General features: G+C 36.4%; 1 protein-coding gene across 49 annotated transcripts in view; it reads right to left on the bottom strand.

Moving 5' to 3' along the window:
- Window positions 1–15,606, bottom strand: part of Ptk2 (protein tyrosine kinase 2) — a 347,380-nt gene that overhangs the window by 163,190 nt on the left and 168,584 nt on the right. For 48 of the 49 annotated variants that reach the window (XM_087187130.1, XM_087187131.1, XM_087187134.1 and 45 more), the window contains 2 exons: window positions 13,266–13,345; window positions 13,002–13,064 (listed from right to left, as the gene is read on the bottom strand). In XM_087187130.1, coding sequence (XP_087043256.1) covers window positions 13,002–13,064; window positions 13,266–13,345 — 143 coding nt within the window. Of the gene's footprint in view, window positions 1–13,001; window positions 13,065–13,265; window positions 13,346–13,677; window positions 13,833–15,606 lie in introns of those variants that run through there. The other variant, XM_087187141.1, reaches the window with a different exon arrangement.

Raw genomic sequence — 15,606 nt, 5'->3', positions numbered from 1 at the left:
GTGGGTCTTGAAAAAGTGACCTTGGGGACTTTTGTCTGCTCCCTGGACCCTTCCTCTCTGACTCTCTCATTCTGCTTATTGGCTGACATAAGGTGAGCAATGCCCTTCTCTGCCATGCCCTTCTACCATGATGTTTTTGGCTCACCATAGGTCTAAAAAGCAATGGGGCCAGCTGACCATGACTGAAATCCCTGAAACAATTAGCCAAAATAAACCTTTCCTTCTTTTCTTTCCCTTAGATTTTGGTTACAACAACAAAAAGCTAAAAATGCACCATAAAGCAAATAAAAATACTGGCCTTTATTATAATTCATTACTACATTAACTGCCACAGAACACATCCTAGATGAATTTAAACACATCTGATAAGAAACTAACTCAGAGGAAGCTTTTACAATATTGTCAAATGTCAATTTATTAGGTTCCCACATCAATTTGGAGGGAACTTTGAAGGCACACATAAATGACAAGCTATTATCAGGTGAGAACTGTTTTTTCAATACAGTAGCAACGAACTACATGCAGCTAATTACTTTTACATTAGTTAAAATTAAATTGGAAATTCTGCCCCTGGCTGCATTAGATACATCTTAAGTGCTCAGTAGCCCCATGTGACTCGTGGCTGTAAACTGGGCAGGGCAGACACAGTGTTTCCATCATTATAGAAAGCTGCATGGGGTAAAGCGGAGTTTAAATGAGTAGAATTTTGGGCACTCCATCTACTCTGGGGCTTTGTGCCATGGGCCTGAAGGACCTTAGTAAGGGCAGGGAAGGTGAGAAAGATGGATGCTAGGTTGAGGGACACTGCTACCACAGGGAAGATGACAGGGAACCAGGACTCCTCAGCAAGGTCCCAGGGAGAAGGCATGGCAAGGAGGTGAGGACAGTGGCCACCTCAATGCTACAGCAGCAATGTGGGAGACATCCCAGGATAGACTGTCCATTAAACCAGGAGCCTTTCACTGGGATTACCTGTATATACACAATAGTAAGCTCCTAAGCATTATTCTTTTTGCTTTTCTTCCGGGATTAGCAAAAAGAGTAGCTATAAATTTGCTAAGACACAGATTATGTTGCCTGGAAACCACAATGACAGCCCATGCTCATTTGGTTACTTGTACCAAGTGTCCGACATGCAGGCACCACCTTAGACCCTGGTGTAGAAAAACATTATGGAGTCACTGTCCCTTTTCCCAAGTGACAGTGATACAAACAACCATTCCACAATGTGATAGGCATTACAAGACAACAAACACTTAAAACCAAAAAATTAGGGGACTTACAATTCTTGTGTTAAATTTTAAATCAGAAGTTTCTTAATGTTTAACTCTGTCTTTTAAAGGAAATATTTAGACAACTGCTGACTGATAGGGTAGGCTTTCCCTTTCATTTGTTAAAACTCAAAGTTCCTTTCACCTCTTCACTGCTTCCACCACCTCTTAATGGTTCTGGAAATCAGCCTGCTTAGTGCAGAAAGGTGTGGCCCCCTACCTCCTCTACAGAATGACTGTGCAGCCCCTCACCTTCACTGCTCACATCACACTGGCCATTCAGACTTGTCTGGGCAAGGAGGCAGCACAGGAGGCCTCCTCTCCACTTGCATCTGGTTAACCCCCATTCCTACACCTCAAATTGCTAGGATGAACACTCCCTGGAGCACTGGGGACTGCTGAGCAAATCCCAATCAGATGCCTCATCCTGCACATATGTATATGTGCATACGTGTCCACAAACTCAGAGCTCAGCAAGCTTTCAGAGGACTCAGACTGAAATAAGGAACTAAACATATAACCTCAAATATTAAACCCCAGCTAAAAAGCAAACCAAACTAATCTCAACATATAATTTAAAAGTGAATTCTCCTACAGTATTCCTATATTATCTTCCCTCCAAACACATCAGAATTGAGTATCTTTAATTTAAAAATATTAATGAGGCACTTTAACTTCAAAATTATATGTTAAGGTTCTTAAAAACTTAAGTGTTGGCCGGGGATTTAGCTCAGTGGTTCCGGCGCCTGCCTTGCAAGCGCAAGGTCCCGAGTTCGATCCCCAGTACCAGAAAAAAAAAAAAAAGTGTTAAAAGTTCCCTAAATACAACAGTTTTGTTATTTCTTAACATCTTCCCCGTTGTCCTGGGTAATGAAAAGTATTCTGTTGGCCAGGCACAGTGCTGTATATTCTTTCGGGTAACAAGTTGTGGCCAATTACACAAGGAAGGTATTATGTATACATCTGTGTCCTTGAAGAGGAAGAGAAAGAAAATGTCCATCATTCCCACTTCTATAGGGCTAGAAAATCCATGTGATGCCATGAGGTAGCACTGGATGATGAAACTGCAAGATGAAAGGAGGCTGTCTACACTTGCATGGATGATAACAAACAAACAACAAACAAAAAACGAGCTGCTGTCAGTGAAGCCACTGCCAACTCCTGTTGCACCTAAAAGCGATCCCTTCTTTCCTACATTATTATAGGCCACTAACAGAAACTGACAGTTTTTTAAAAAGCTGAAATTAAAACAAATCACAAAGATAATTTTTTTTTTGGTACCTGGGATTGAACTCAGGACCTTACGCTTGCGAGGCAGGTGGCGGCACCACCCATCACAAATATAATTAACCTCAGCTAATTTTATTTTATTTTTCTGCAGTGCTTGGGACTGAACCCAGTTTCCTGCATCCTGGCAAGTACTCTACCTTTGAACTACACCCCAACCCTTATCTAAGCTTGTTTTAAACCATGAATTTATTCAATCAAGAACTACCTCATGGAATGCCTAATAAATGCCATGTGGTCTGTTAAAAGCAGGGGACACTGGCAGATCCCTACACTGATGCATTCATGTTGTTAGGGAAGAGAGAGAATTATATAAGCAACTGCAGCAAATTACACTACAGGCAAAGATGATTAAAAACAAATTTCTAAATAAAGCAAACCACTTATGGAAATGAGCAGCCCTGAAAAGTTAAGACATTCACTTAAAATAATTCCACACTATGGCTTTCTGGTTTGGAGAATAGTCATTGCTCTGATTTTTCCTTCGATAATACCATATTAAGAATCACAAATTTGGGGTCAGGGATTTAGCTCAGTGGCGCCACTGCCTGCCTCACAAGCGCAAGGTCCCAAATTCAATCCCAGGTACCAAAAAAAAAAAAAAAAAAAAAAAAAATCGCAATTTTAACACCATATTAGTTTACTTTGTTTTTATGGGCAATGCAATTTTAAATGACAAAAAATTATTTTCTTAAAACATGTGACTTCCTCTGGTGGTTGCTTATTTACAAAAATCTCATCTGTTTTACACCTAGTTTGTTTCCTAGCAATGAGAAGTACCAGAGCTGCGGCTAGGGACCTCACTGCCATGTTACCTCCCCTTGGCCTACAGAGGAGCAACATACCTCGGTTCTACAAGATTAGAAGGCCAAGGAATGAAAGACTAGTAAATTCTTTGGTTTATTTAAAGAAAAAGTACAGATGTTTCTAGATAGTACTTTTCCCACTACCCGCTGTTGGGCCTTATTATTTTAAGCATAATTCAAAGTAGTTGTTTTAAAATGTGGTAAAGCTGAAGGCATATTCTGCTTTCAGCTGTAAATCATCAAGCTTATTATTAAAACTTTTCCATGAACCTAATCAATTATATGTACTACTTCATTTTCTTCCTGTGGGTAAGGAAAAAGAGACCCTGAAACTGATAAGGAACAAGTAATACTCTATTTTCATGTGTAATTCTTTTCTACACAGAAAGAAAACACACATTTTTAAATGGCTCCAAGTTATTGAATTACTAGCAAAAACGAGCAGGAAAAAATAATGCCTAGCCTGCCACTGGGTACAAGGGTGGCCGAGTTTCTATATCTTCTATAGGCCAGTTAGGGAGGTATGAGAATAACTGAGTGTTCTGTTGGCCTGTGTATCAGCCATGATAGAAGACAGAACAAGGTGGAAATCTTTCAATGATCAAGAATGTATAACTATTCACCTAGAAGTATTTGTGGAGTAAAGTTACCTTTTGAGAATAAGTAGGAAACAAAAAAATTACAAGATGACAAAAAATAGAATTTTACCAAAAATACATACCAAAATTTCTAAATAATGTACTTTAAGAAAAAGGAAAACTAGTGTTAGAAGGACAGACTAAGCTACAACCAGGAATATTTGACACAGTGATAAAACAAACAGGTCTGGAAGGTAAACCCAGTACAAACACACACAAGGAGTAGGGGTACCTGACACTGAGATTCTGGGTGGAAGCACCTGCAAAGTGCGGACAATGACACTGGCACCTTAAGACAGTGAGCGGAGACCCTGGGTGGCTGAAGTTTGGTAATACTTGCCGACTGTCATCAGAAGCCACTACTGCAGCAGAAATGAAGCCCCCAGGAGCTCAGCTCACTCAACTTAGGGCCACATGGGGCTTAATTCAGAGCCGAATAACAGCAGACTTAGATATCTGCGGTACTCATGGTCATTGTTAAATAGAGAAGATAAAACAGCTATGCATGAAAAATGTGAAGAAATAAATGGCATATTCACACAGATGTGCATACAAGAGTTGACTAAGAATAAAGAAGCAGGTTACATCATGAGAGAGGGAATTTCTAGCAACAAGGAGTATTAAGTGATAAAATGAAAACTGTGTGGAGGAGGTATGACAAAAAGAATTAAGGAATTAGAAGACAAATGCATAGGAAAATAGATACACCTTGAGACCATAATGTCAAGAGAAATAAATCAGATACACAAGTTTAAATATCACGTGGTTTCTCTTATACGAGAAGGTATAAATAAAGAGCAAATAAAAGGTAGATGACAGGAAGCAGGGAGATACATCTTTCTCAAAGGGGAAGGGGACCAAGAGATGGAGGAAGGGGGAGAGAAAGGAGGGATAGGGGATGAAAAAAGGAATGCAGGTGTGTTACAGCCATTTACCAATTCCACACAAGGACTGTCTGTAAACACTATGTATTACAAATATGTATTTTTTAAAAAAGGGATCAAGAAATTGGTGGAGAGGGGAGGAAGGCAAGGGAAGCAGGGGGGAGGATTTAAAATGTATTTTGTACATACATCAACTCCCCGGAAGGAATGCTAACATGTACAATTATGTATGTATGTATAAACAAATAAGAAAAAGGTGAACAAAACAAAACATGCTCACTGCCACTGAGAGAAAGGGAAAGAGAAAATATGAGAAATGTTAAGAGGCACAGAGGTCAGAAATATCCCTAGTCAATAATGAAAGAGACAATGACATACATTTTCCAAATGAAAACATGATTCATAGATTTAAGAATCATGTCTTTTTCCAATGGGATTTATAAAAAGAAATCTATGCCCAACACAAGAGAAAAATTGGAAAAGACTACAAATGAGATCTTAAAGCAACTAAAAAGAAATGTCATCAGACTTTTCCAGTCATAACAGAGCTAAGAGACAACCTACAATATGGGAAGAAATTTTTAGCAGCTGTACCCGAGACAAAGGTCTACTATCTAGAATATATAAAGAATTGGAAAAAAAAAATCAGACCCCCCCCAAATTTCAAAGATCTAATTCAAAAATGGGCATCTGAAATGGACAGACATTTTCAGACAAAGAAGTAAAAACAGCAAATAAATATATGAAAAAATGTTCAACATCACTGGTCATTCGAGAGATGCAGATGAAAACAACACTGAGATTCCACCTCACCCCACAAAGAATGGCTGCTAACAAGAAATCAACCAAAAAAAAAAAAAAAAGAAATTAACCAATAACAAATGCTGGTGGGGGTGTGGAAAGGAACCCTTCTCCATTGTTGGTGGGAGTGCAGACTGGTACAACCAGAATGTTATCTTTATAATATTGAGAAAATACGACAATGTAGATAATATATTTGAAGTAAAAGTGTACCAGAAGATAGTCTGAGGTAAAATAAAAGGGTATTTAAGAAATAAAATAACAAACATACAGGGAGAGCCAAAAAACAGTTTCTGTATAGAGTAATAACAATGGCTTATATTTAGGTTTAAGTAAGAAAAGGTACATGGAAGATAGAGAAGAGTTAAAGTGTTCACGGTCTTTATACTATTTAAGAAGTTAGAGAATTAAAAAATGTAATTTGGCTATATTACCATAAAAAGTTAAAAGCAAGAGTAACTAATAAAAGGGCAGAGACAGTGGATAAACTTCCAACTCATTAGAAAAGGTAATTTGGAAAAAAAACCAAGACATGAACTGGATGTACACTTGTGTATACACACACATACACACACACACACACACACACACACACGTGTTTATTTCTAGGAAACCAGAAATGAAGATAACATAACCAAGTACAAATATATTGTTCATTCTAAAAGAGAGAAATATATATTAAATCTATCTGGTATACAACTTGGCAAACTGGATTTAAGAAATCCAACTCTTTATTAACGAGATACATATAAAGAGTTTAAAGACATAGAAAAATTGAAGATGAAAAATGGAACATATACATCAGGCCAACACTAATCTAAATGAAGCAAAATAGACATTAGGACAAAAAATAAAAATTATTATATTAATAAGCATATAGAGGACCATTCAATAATAACAAAGATTCAGTTTACCAAGAAGATGTAGGGGCTGAGGTTTTAGCTCAGTGGTTTTGCCGCGTGCTGTGTAAGCACAAGGACCCGAGTTCGATTTCCAAAACCAAAAAAAAAAAAAAAAAGTACAGGGACCAAGAAGATGTAAACATTGACTATGATTAAGTAAAAAAGCCTCAACATAGCAAAAATTAATAGATCTACAGGGATAGATTGGCAAAGGCATTATCATGGGCAATATTTCAACAAAACTCTCCTTAATTAGTATTTTGGGTGACAAAATAATCAGTATAGACAATTAACAAGCTTAACTAGAATATGAATTTTTTTTCTTTGGGTACCAGGGATTGAACACAGGACCTTGCACTTGGGAGGCAGGCGGTGGCACCACTGAGCTAAATCCCTGGCCATAGAATATGGATTTTGTTTTTGGTACTGGGAATCAAACTCGGGATCTTGCACTTGTGAGGTAGGTGCCGGAACCACTGAGCTAAATCCCTGGACCTAGAATATGAATTTTTAAAACCACACTAAAATATTTATAAAAAGCTGACCATAATAAAGCAAATACAGTACTAATAACTGTAGAATCTGAGAGGTCGACACATGGCATTCACCGTACAATTTTCTCTACTCTTTTGTATGTTTGAAATTTTTTCATAAAAAATACAGGTGTGTATATGGGCATGGGGGTGGGATGTCTTGTCCACCAAGTCAGGTTCTACAAAGTTAAGAGGTGCTTCTCAGACCTTGCAATCTGACCACAATGCCATGAAGAGATAATTAAAAAAAAAAAAATCCACACATTTAGAAAAGTAAAAATAGAAATGAATCCACAAAAGTTTTAGAACATAAATTTAACAGTCTTAAATGGCTGAATGGCTTTTTATTAAAAAAAAAAAATCAGGCCCTGAAACTCAAAACCAAAATGAAAGTAACGAACACATTTCACTACATCAAAAAGAAGACAAATTGGTCTGTGACAAAAATGAGCTGGGAAAGAATGTACAGAATAAATATTGCAAGAACAAGGAAAGACACCTTAGATTAAAAAAGAAACACAAACATATTAGAAAAACTGATTAAAATGCAGTCAATTTACAAAAGGAATATAAAATGGCCACCTATGGGAAGGTGTTTAATATCACTAGCAATCAACCAAATGTAAAATGATAAAAGGAAGCTATTATCACCCATCCATCAGGCAAAACTGAGCAGCAAATCACAGTGACATGTCTTACACTGTTATTAACCTAAACCTGACTCTTCAGATGAATGGTCAAATGTAATATTATACACTCATGTGACAGAGTAATATGCTAATGTATGTTTGTATTTAGCAGTATGGAAAGACCTCCTCAATATAAAGTTCACCAAAACTAGCAGGATATATATATAGTACTATCTACTTGTATTAAAAGCTATACACTGTATGCATACATGTGTATTTAAAAATGAGACATAAGGATCTTTATTAAGACTGCAAAGGTGTTGTTGGAAAGTGATGGGATTTAAATTTTTTTCCTATTTGAAAATGTAGTTTCAATTTTCTTTAACTAGAATGTATTATTTATTACCTTTGACAACAAACTAAAATCTACTTGAAAAGGTCTAAAAATGAGGTCAATAGATGAACCTGAGCATTCTTTTATATCATTTTTTCTTTATGCTCTTTGAAAGAGTATTATACAGTCTGGTTTTGTGCTGACTGAGGGTCTCCTTCGGATAATGATAATTATAGTCAATATGTTTTCAGTGCTGGGGATAATATTATGCACTTAACATGGATTATTACACTTAATTCCCTACAGCTACCCAATACGGAAGCAGGTCAACATGATCACCACTTTACCTATTTGGAAACACACCAAGAGGTATACTAATCCAAGCAGCCAATGGAAGATCAAGTCATGCAGAGCTGGTACAGGAGCCCAGGAACCCACCTGACCAATCAATCACCTCTTATACAGAGGTGAGGGAGTGAATCACACAAACGATATGACTGCAAAGATTACTCTAAAAGGGAAAAAGCATGGGAATTTAGAAGGAGAGTACCGCGATACAAACACAACAACCTCCTAGAACTACAAGGACCTTGAACATTCCTTTTCTTTGCTGTAACCACCATGCTTACTTATCTATTCCATATATACTGAATTGACATAAAGCAGTCATTTCAAAACAGCAGATCATTCAACCACTTAGCCACATCCTCTAAGAATCTAAGTTATGGGCCAGGATTTAGCTCAGTGGCTCTGCACCTGACTCCCAAGTGCAAGGTCCTGAGTTTGATCCCCAGTACCAGGAAAAAAAGAATCTAACTTATAAATTCATGCTGTATCTATTTCTCTTGTTTTCAGGTAATAACCACAAGTTCCTGTATACAGTAATTTTCATATTGTCATTGCTCTGACCTTCTAAACATCAAGGACTTGAAGACACTAATTAATATCCCAATTTGTTCTTTTCTATGTATCTATTTTCCTTTTACCCAAAGTTTTTAACTGGGAGAAGCCAAATTTGTACCAATTGTATAAAACTTGACTCATTTCAAATTTTAAGATCTTGAGCTTATAACTCCCTTCTCCAAACATACCATTCACTACCTTACCCTGACAAGATACCTGCTTGCTTCTTCATTTTCTTTAAGAGGTTCTCCTGGCAGTTAAAAAACATGTCAACACATTATCCACAAAAATATTTTTAGTTATCTACATACCTGTAACTCTTTCCTTTTGAGAGTACATCTGATACTCTTCTTTCTGTTGGATATCTCTGCTTTTCATAGATTCTATCTTTCAATTACCTTCTTTGTACCTACCTTGTCCTCTCACAGAGATGGAGAAAGATACAATTTCCATCAACCTTCTTCCCCAGTCCCTCCACTAGGGCAAGCTGCTCAGTGACCCTGACGGGCCAATGTAAGTGTCCTGATGATCCTCTCTGGAACTCTGTCAGCTACTATACTGGCACTGCTTCCTGACTCCACAGCACTATTCACCATGTCCTAGACTTGTTCATCATCTCTAACTACTCGCTAGCCTTTTGCCTTTTCAATTGTCCTACCACACATTTTTAATTGATAACTTTTTTATTTTAGAATAGTCTAAAAAGAACTAAAATGTTACCTTCCACACTACAGTATAACCTTTTTTATTTTTTTTGGTGCCGGAGATCAAACTCAGGACCTTACGAGTACAGTATTATCTTTACAAACAAAACATCAGGTATATCCCACACCTAAGGGGCAGGTTTTACACTCTACCACATTTTCTCAGGGGGAGGGGAACTACATAAATTATTTGGAATTCTTCTATGGAGATGTCACTTCATATTATTTATTAATTTATCTTAGTATGGACTCATGCATACTATTTTTAACTTTGGGTCATAATCTAATGCTGTGCTATTTAACCTGTAATCTTTTTTTTCGGTACTAGGGATCGAACTCAGGGTCTTGCACTTACCAGACGGGCATGGTGCCACTGAGCTAAATTCCCAGTCCTTTAATCTGTAATTCTAATATTCCTTCTTTCATTTCTGAGAGCTCTTTCAGTTGATTCATAAGCCTCTTTAATATAGTCCCATCATACTGTGCTTTGTTTTGATTTGTTTTGTTTCCTTCTTTCTGGCATTGTAAGATGCTCCAGGCTCGCCCTGTTTCTTGGAATCAAGCATTTTCCCCAAAGAGCTCTAATTTCTCCTTCTAGAGAATGGTGTTAGAAACCATGATTTGGCACTGGGCAACATCAGTGATGTTAATGATGGTGGAATTAGTAATTTCTTAACAGATAAAATAAACCAACATTTCTCTTTTCCTTTTAAAAAACATCAATGTTCCCTCAAAAGTAAATACCCACATGGCCCAAGTTGCAAGTATGCTCCTTTTTTGTGACTGCATCCCTGGTGGCTCAGGACAAAATAACAAGAAATACCCTGGATGTGTCCCTTTCCTTCTTGACTCAAATCTGACATCAGGTCCCACAGATTCTCAATCTGCTAACACGTATCTGTAACTACTGCTTCTGTCCATATCTCAGAGCCTCCTTATTTCTCACACAAGAAAGAAAGATTCAATGGGTTCTTGCTTTCATTTTTAACTTTCTGTAATAAAATTACAATTTCATAAGTATGGAACTCTAAACCACACACTCCTCATATCACTGTCCTGCCTGAAATAGTTCAACAGTTCAGAATGCTCTAAGGCCAAATTCAGACTGGTTCCTTCATCAATGTTAAACACCTAGGCCTACAGATATAGCTCCCTCTGTCCTATTCAGTTGTTCTACCCACAAAAGCCTATCGTTCTCAAACCTACATCTGATCTTTCATGTCTGTGCCTCTGTGCACACTGCTTTCTTCGTGGACTGGCTCCCAGGCAACACCCCACCCTGCCCATCTTAAACCCACTGAATGAGCCACTCATTCAGCTTTCAATCCAGGATAGCTTTTCTCTGTGAAACCACTACAGACTGACCTCAAGTTCCAACCCCACAAACACTATGTAGAGACTACCAAATTATAGTTTCTAGCATATTGTTTTATAATTTTTCTTAATTTTCTGAGAACTTCCTTTCTACTTATAAGCTTCCTGAGAGAAAGAATTCTGTATTATTAATTTCTGAATCTTGAACACTAAACTACCAAGGAATCAACAGGTAATAATTATTGTTAAAAGAATTAAAGAATAAGTAAAGAAATATGCTATAAAACAAATGAGCAAGCAAATACTGAACACTACATAAAACTTTCCATTGGGCTGGGGATGTAGCTCAGTGGCACAATGCCTGCCTGCGGCCCTGAGTTTGATCCCTGGTACCAAAAAACCCAAAACAAACAAACAAAAAACAACCCAAAAAACCAAAACTATTTCTATTTTATCTGAATATCCTTTTGAAATAAGTACTAAAATATTTGTCTAAGATAAGACCTTCAATGATCCCTCCGGTTGTACATTTTAAATACTAAGGAAAATAAGGCTGAAGAACGTGTCAATTTTTAAATGAAAAAATCTAAACCAAAATAAATGGTAGTGTTCATTTTTTAAATGTTACTAATGGCGTAAATACAATACTACTACACTATCCACTGCAAGGCAGGTAAAATTCAACTTAAAATTATTTTCTTTGTAGTAAAATATCCTAGTTGATCTCTAAAAATTTTAAGTCTAAACAATTTCTTTTGTCCTCATCTGATCTTTTAAGAGACACAATACAGGTAACAGATCCCTTCATGAACCTAATCATATATTTAGTGTCTACCAAGTACGCACACTATTACAAACCTGATGTTATTGTGACACACGGAGCTCAGAAGCTGAAACAAGATGGTCCCCTGAGTTGCATGTCATAAATTGACCCCCAAGGAGGTTTATGTAAGTACCAAATGTAACTGTTTTATCTAATTCTTTCAGGCATTATTTCAAATGATTCTACTTGCTTTATAATGGCGTTCCAAAAATATCTCTACTTTTATTTTTAAATGACTATACTTTCTCTGCAAAATTCTCTTTCAAAATGGGGGATGTTAGGGTTGGGGATTTAGCTCAGTGGTTCCACTGCCTGCCTCGCAAGTGCAAGGTCCTGAGTTCAATCTCCGGTACAAAAGGCAGATGTTAAACTCTCAGTTGTGAGAGTTGGATTGATCAAGCCAGTGAAAATAAAGTGTAAAGCCTTTTGAGATCTTTATTATAGCAGAGTAACTATGGATAAACATTTCACTATATCCTACCAGCATCTCTCAAATACCACAAGAATTTTAGCAATAATAAATCCAGAAAAAGTTTTAGCAAAGTGTTAATCTACTGCCAGTGAAAATAAAACACAACTTTACTAGGATATAATAGATATCAATTATCATTTCCTGAAGAGATTTTTTAAAATACAAAGTGCAGAACTTCTAGGCTACCAGAAAGTAAGTTTCAGCTTGGATTACAGGTATTTACAACAATTTCATGTAACAGTCTTGTATACAAATTAATTTCATTGCCTAAAAACATTTTAAATATTCTAAATTTCCTGATATCTGAGTAACAATTAACACCCATACCCATATTTGTGTAGAAAATCCTTAATAAACCTATACACACAAAATGAGTAACAATTTACAAGTAATTTATAGACAATTCTAGAGTTAAGTGTAAATTAGAAATGAAGCATCATTCCACTGTAAGTCTATGCAGACAAAAAAGTTTATTATATTTGTTGACAAATCATGCATATTGTTAGCCTTAAGGTATTTATCAACAAATTTAACCACTGATTAATAAAACTAAATTTAAATGTTTTCTTCAAGCTTTTCATCTTAAAGATATTAAAGTTTTAGAAACAGTGGTGAAATGAAAGTCAATATTTCATTTTAAGTCAATATAAATTAACAATGACTTAGTTCTGAATATCTGAAGGTATAGTATAATACTTACTCTAATACTTCATAGTTAGACTTCTTTTCTAGTGCATTGCCCCGCATCTCCCAGTATGATCGCCTAAAATCAGGGAAGATAAAGGTTTATGTTTTTATATAAGGAATATGCTGTTAAATGATAAAAACCAAGGAAAGGGTTACTGAATAATAATTCAGAATCTCACAATTCATTGACGATTTGACTAATAATCTTACAAGGAAAAGTACCTGGAAAATTTTCAAAAATAATGAATAAAGACCCCTATATATTGCTACTACCTACCGTATTTCAAGACAACCCAACTTCAGAGCAATTTCCTGGTCCACTTGGTCAGCTATCTCTAACATGTAGTCACTCTTCACCTGGAATAAGAGAAACAGAAAACTGCTATTTTAAAGGAATATATTCAATATTGTTTATGTACATTTATACTTTTGTAAAAAGCTCTGCTAGATTCTGGAAATAGGACTTGGAATATGGAATATAAAATTAAGATACTACAGAGTCTGCCAAAAAATGTATACATCAAGAAGAGAAAAACTTGTATAAATTTTTTTTGCGGGGGCAGTGTACCGGGGATACTAGGGACCTCGCGCTTGCGAGGCAGGCGGTGAAACCACTGAGCTAAACCCCTGGCCCTTGTATAAACATTTTAATACTAAATGTATTGAGACACGAGATTAAAACAAGTTACCTTTGGCCTTTACAATTATAAGAGGTGCTCAGAGGTGGCCATTAGCTTCCAGACTTCATTAGTATGGCGAACTACTGAAGTATATACACATTTTTGGGGGACAGACTCTGTATATGGGTCAAGTCTTTTTTTTTTTCCTGTGTTGGCTGCCACATCTTGACAAGCAAAAAAAAAAAAAAAAAAAAACCAAAGTAGTTTTTAAACTTATATTTACATAAAGAAAATCATAAAACCCAATGCTTCTGAATACGTTATGTTACAGTCCAGTTTTGTGTGCTGGACTACACAGTTTGGTTACAGGGCTTCTGTGTACTGTAAACATAAACATCATAAAGATGGCAAAACACCTGCATTCACATTCTAAGATCTAGTCTGCACTTGCTGTGTATATGTAACATTAATGAAAAAGAAACTCCCCTTTTTACTATAGTCATGCTGTCTTATGCATGATAAACAGCGAAATAATTTGTCCTCAAAAATTCAGTAATATAAAAAATAATTAAAGAAATAATAATATCCTACTAAGAAGCTTGTACAATCTATGACTGGTTACAAGGGACTTTAGAATCAACTCACATATCTGCATCACAGTAATGTTAACCTGTTTTGTACCCTCCCCATGCAGTCAAAAGTGAAAGCTTAGCAGGCAGAGCTCCATTTCCATAAAAATCTGCAGAGGATGTAATTTATCATCTCTAAATACAATTCCACAGCATTCTGGGGAGCTCAGTGCAAGGGTAAAGAAAATTTACATACTTTAAAATCCACTCAACTTGGCATCTGAGGTGTTTCCCCCTAAGCATTTACTGTATCTGATTAACCTACAGACCAACAACAGTTTGAAGTCTAACTCAAAGAAGTTAACTGAATACTATAAATGACTCTAATCATTGAGCATGTTCAATTAAAAGTGTTGGTGGACTGATATAAGTATCTGCGAGCACTTGTCAGCATGAAGGTTTTTTTAAAGTTGAAATACGTACATTCTGCTTATAGATTAGCATTGAGAGATCAACATCTGTGACTATGAGAACAGGGAGCAATTATTCTGAACTTCAAGTAAAATGTTATCTACCATCCTTCATAGCACCTCGGTATTATTCAATCCTGGGCAACTTAGTGAGACCCTGTCTCAAAATTTTTTTTAAAAAGCATGGGGATGAATCTTTTGTGAAGGACGTAGGTTCAATCCCCAGTACCACCAGGAAGTAAAAAAGAGCAAGAAAGAGAGGAACTGATAGATTATAAAAGTAGTTATACAAGAGAGAAAATTATGAATCTTATAACACAAAAATTTGTTTTCTCTCTTGTTGTATAACTACTTTTATAATAACTTCAATTTTGTCCCTTGGTCCTCAAAGCCTAAAATAGTTACTCTCTGGCCCTTTAAAGAAACAGTATTTTGACAGCAGCCCTAGAAAAAACTTCAAACAGTTTTTGCTCTTCAACTTTATTGCCTAGGCTACTAGTTCATTTGTTCAGAGGTTTCCGGGCCATAAATTAACCTCTTACTTCACACCAATCATTCTTCTGTAGTGAATGGTTCATTACTATGACTGTCCTTTGCAAAGACCCCCAGATCCCGCCTCCCATTATCTATTTTAGTTGCTTAGTAAAATGAACTCATATTGAACCCAATCACCTTTTCATCATACTTTTGAATAGCTGGAGAAATACAGAATAAACTTCACCTTAAGTTCTTGATGACAAACCTCAAATGACCTAAAACTGTGTGGAAATTCAACAGTTTGCCTAGGGAGCTCTCCCATACAGCAGCCTTATACTTTCTCCACTCACCATCCGCACTTTTCTCACAGAGAAGATAAAAAGACGGATGGGAATTCTCTCTTTAACCTACAGGAACTTGGAACTTCACCTGCACATGCACCCATCTAACAGTTCCTCTCTTTTGCTCTTCTTGCTCTTTTT

The sequence above is a fragment of the Heterocephalus glaber genome, unplaced genomic scaffold (assembly GCF_053883595.1).
Source record: "Heterocephalus glaber isolate CG9 unplaced genomic scaffold, H.glaber_assembly_v1.0 deba00000281, whole genome shotgun sequence".
NCBI lineage: Eukaryota > Metazoa > Chordata > Mammalia > Rodentia > Bathyergidae > Heterocephalus > Heterocephalus glaber.
This window is presented reverse-complemented; position numbering and strand designations above follow the sequence as displayed.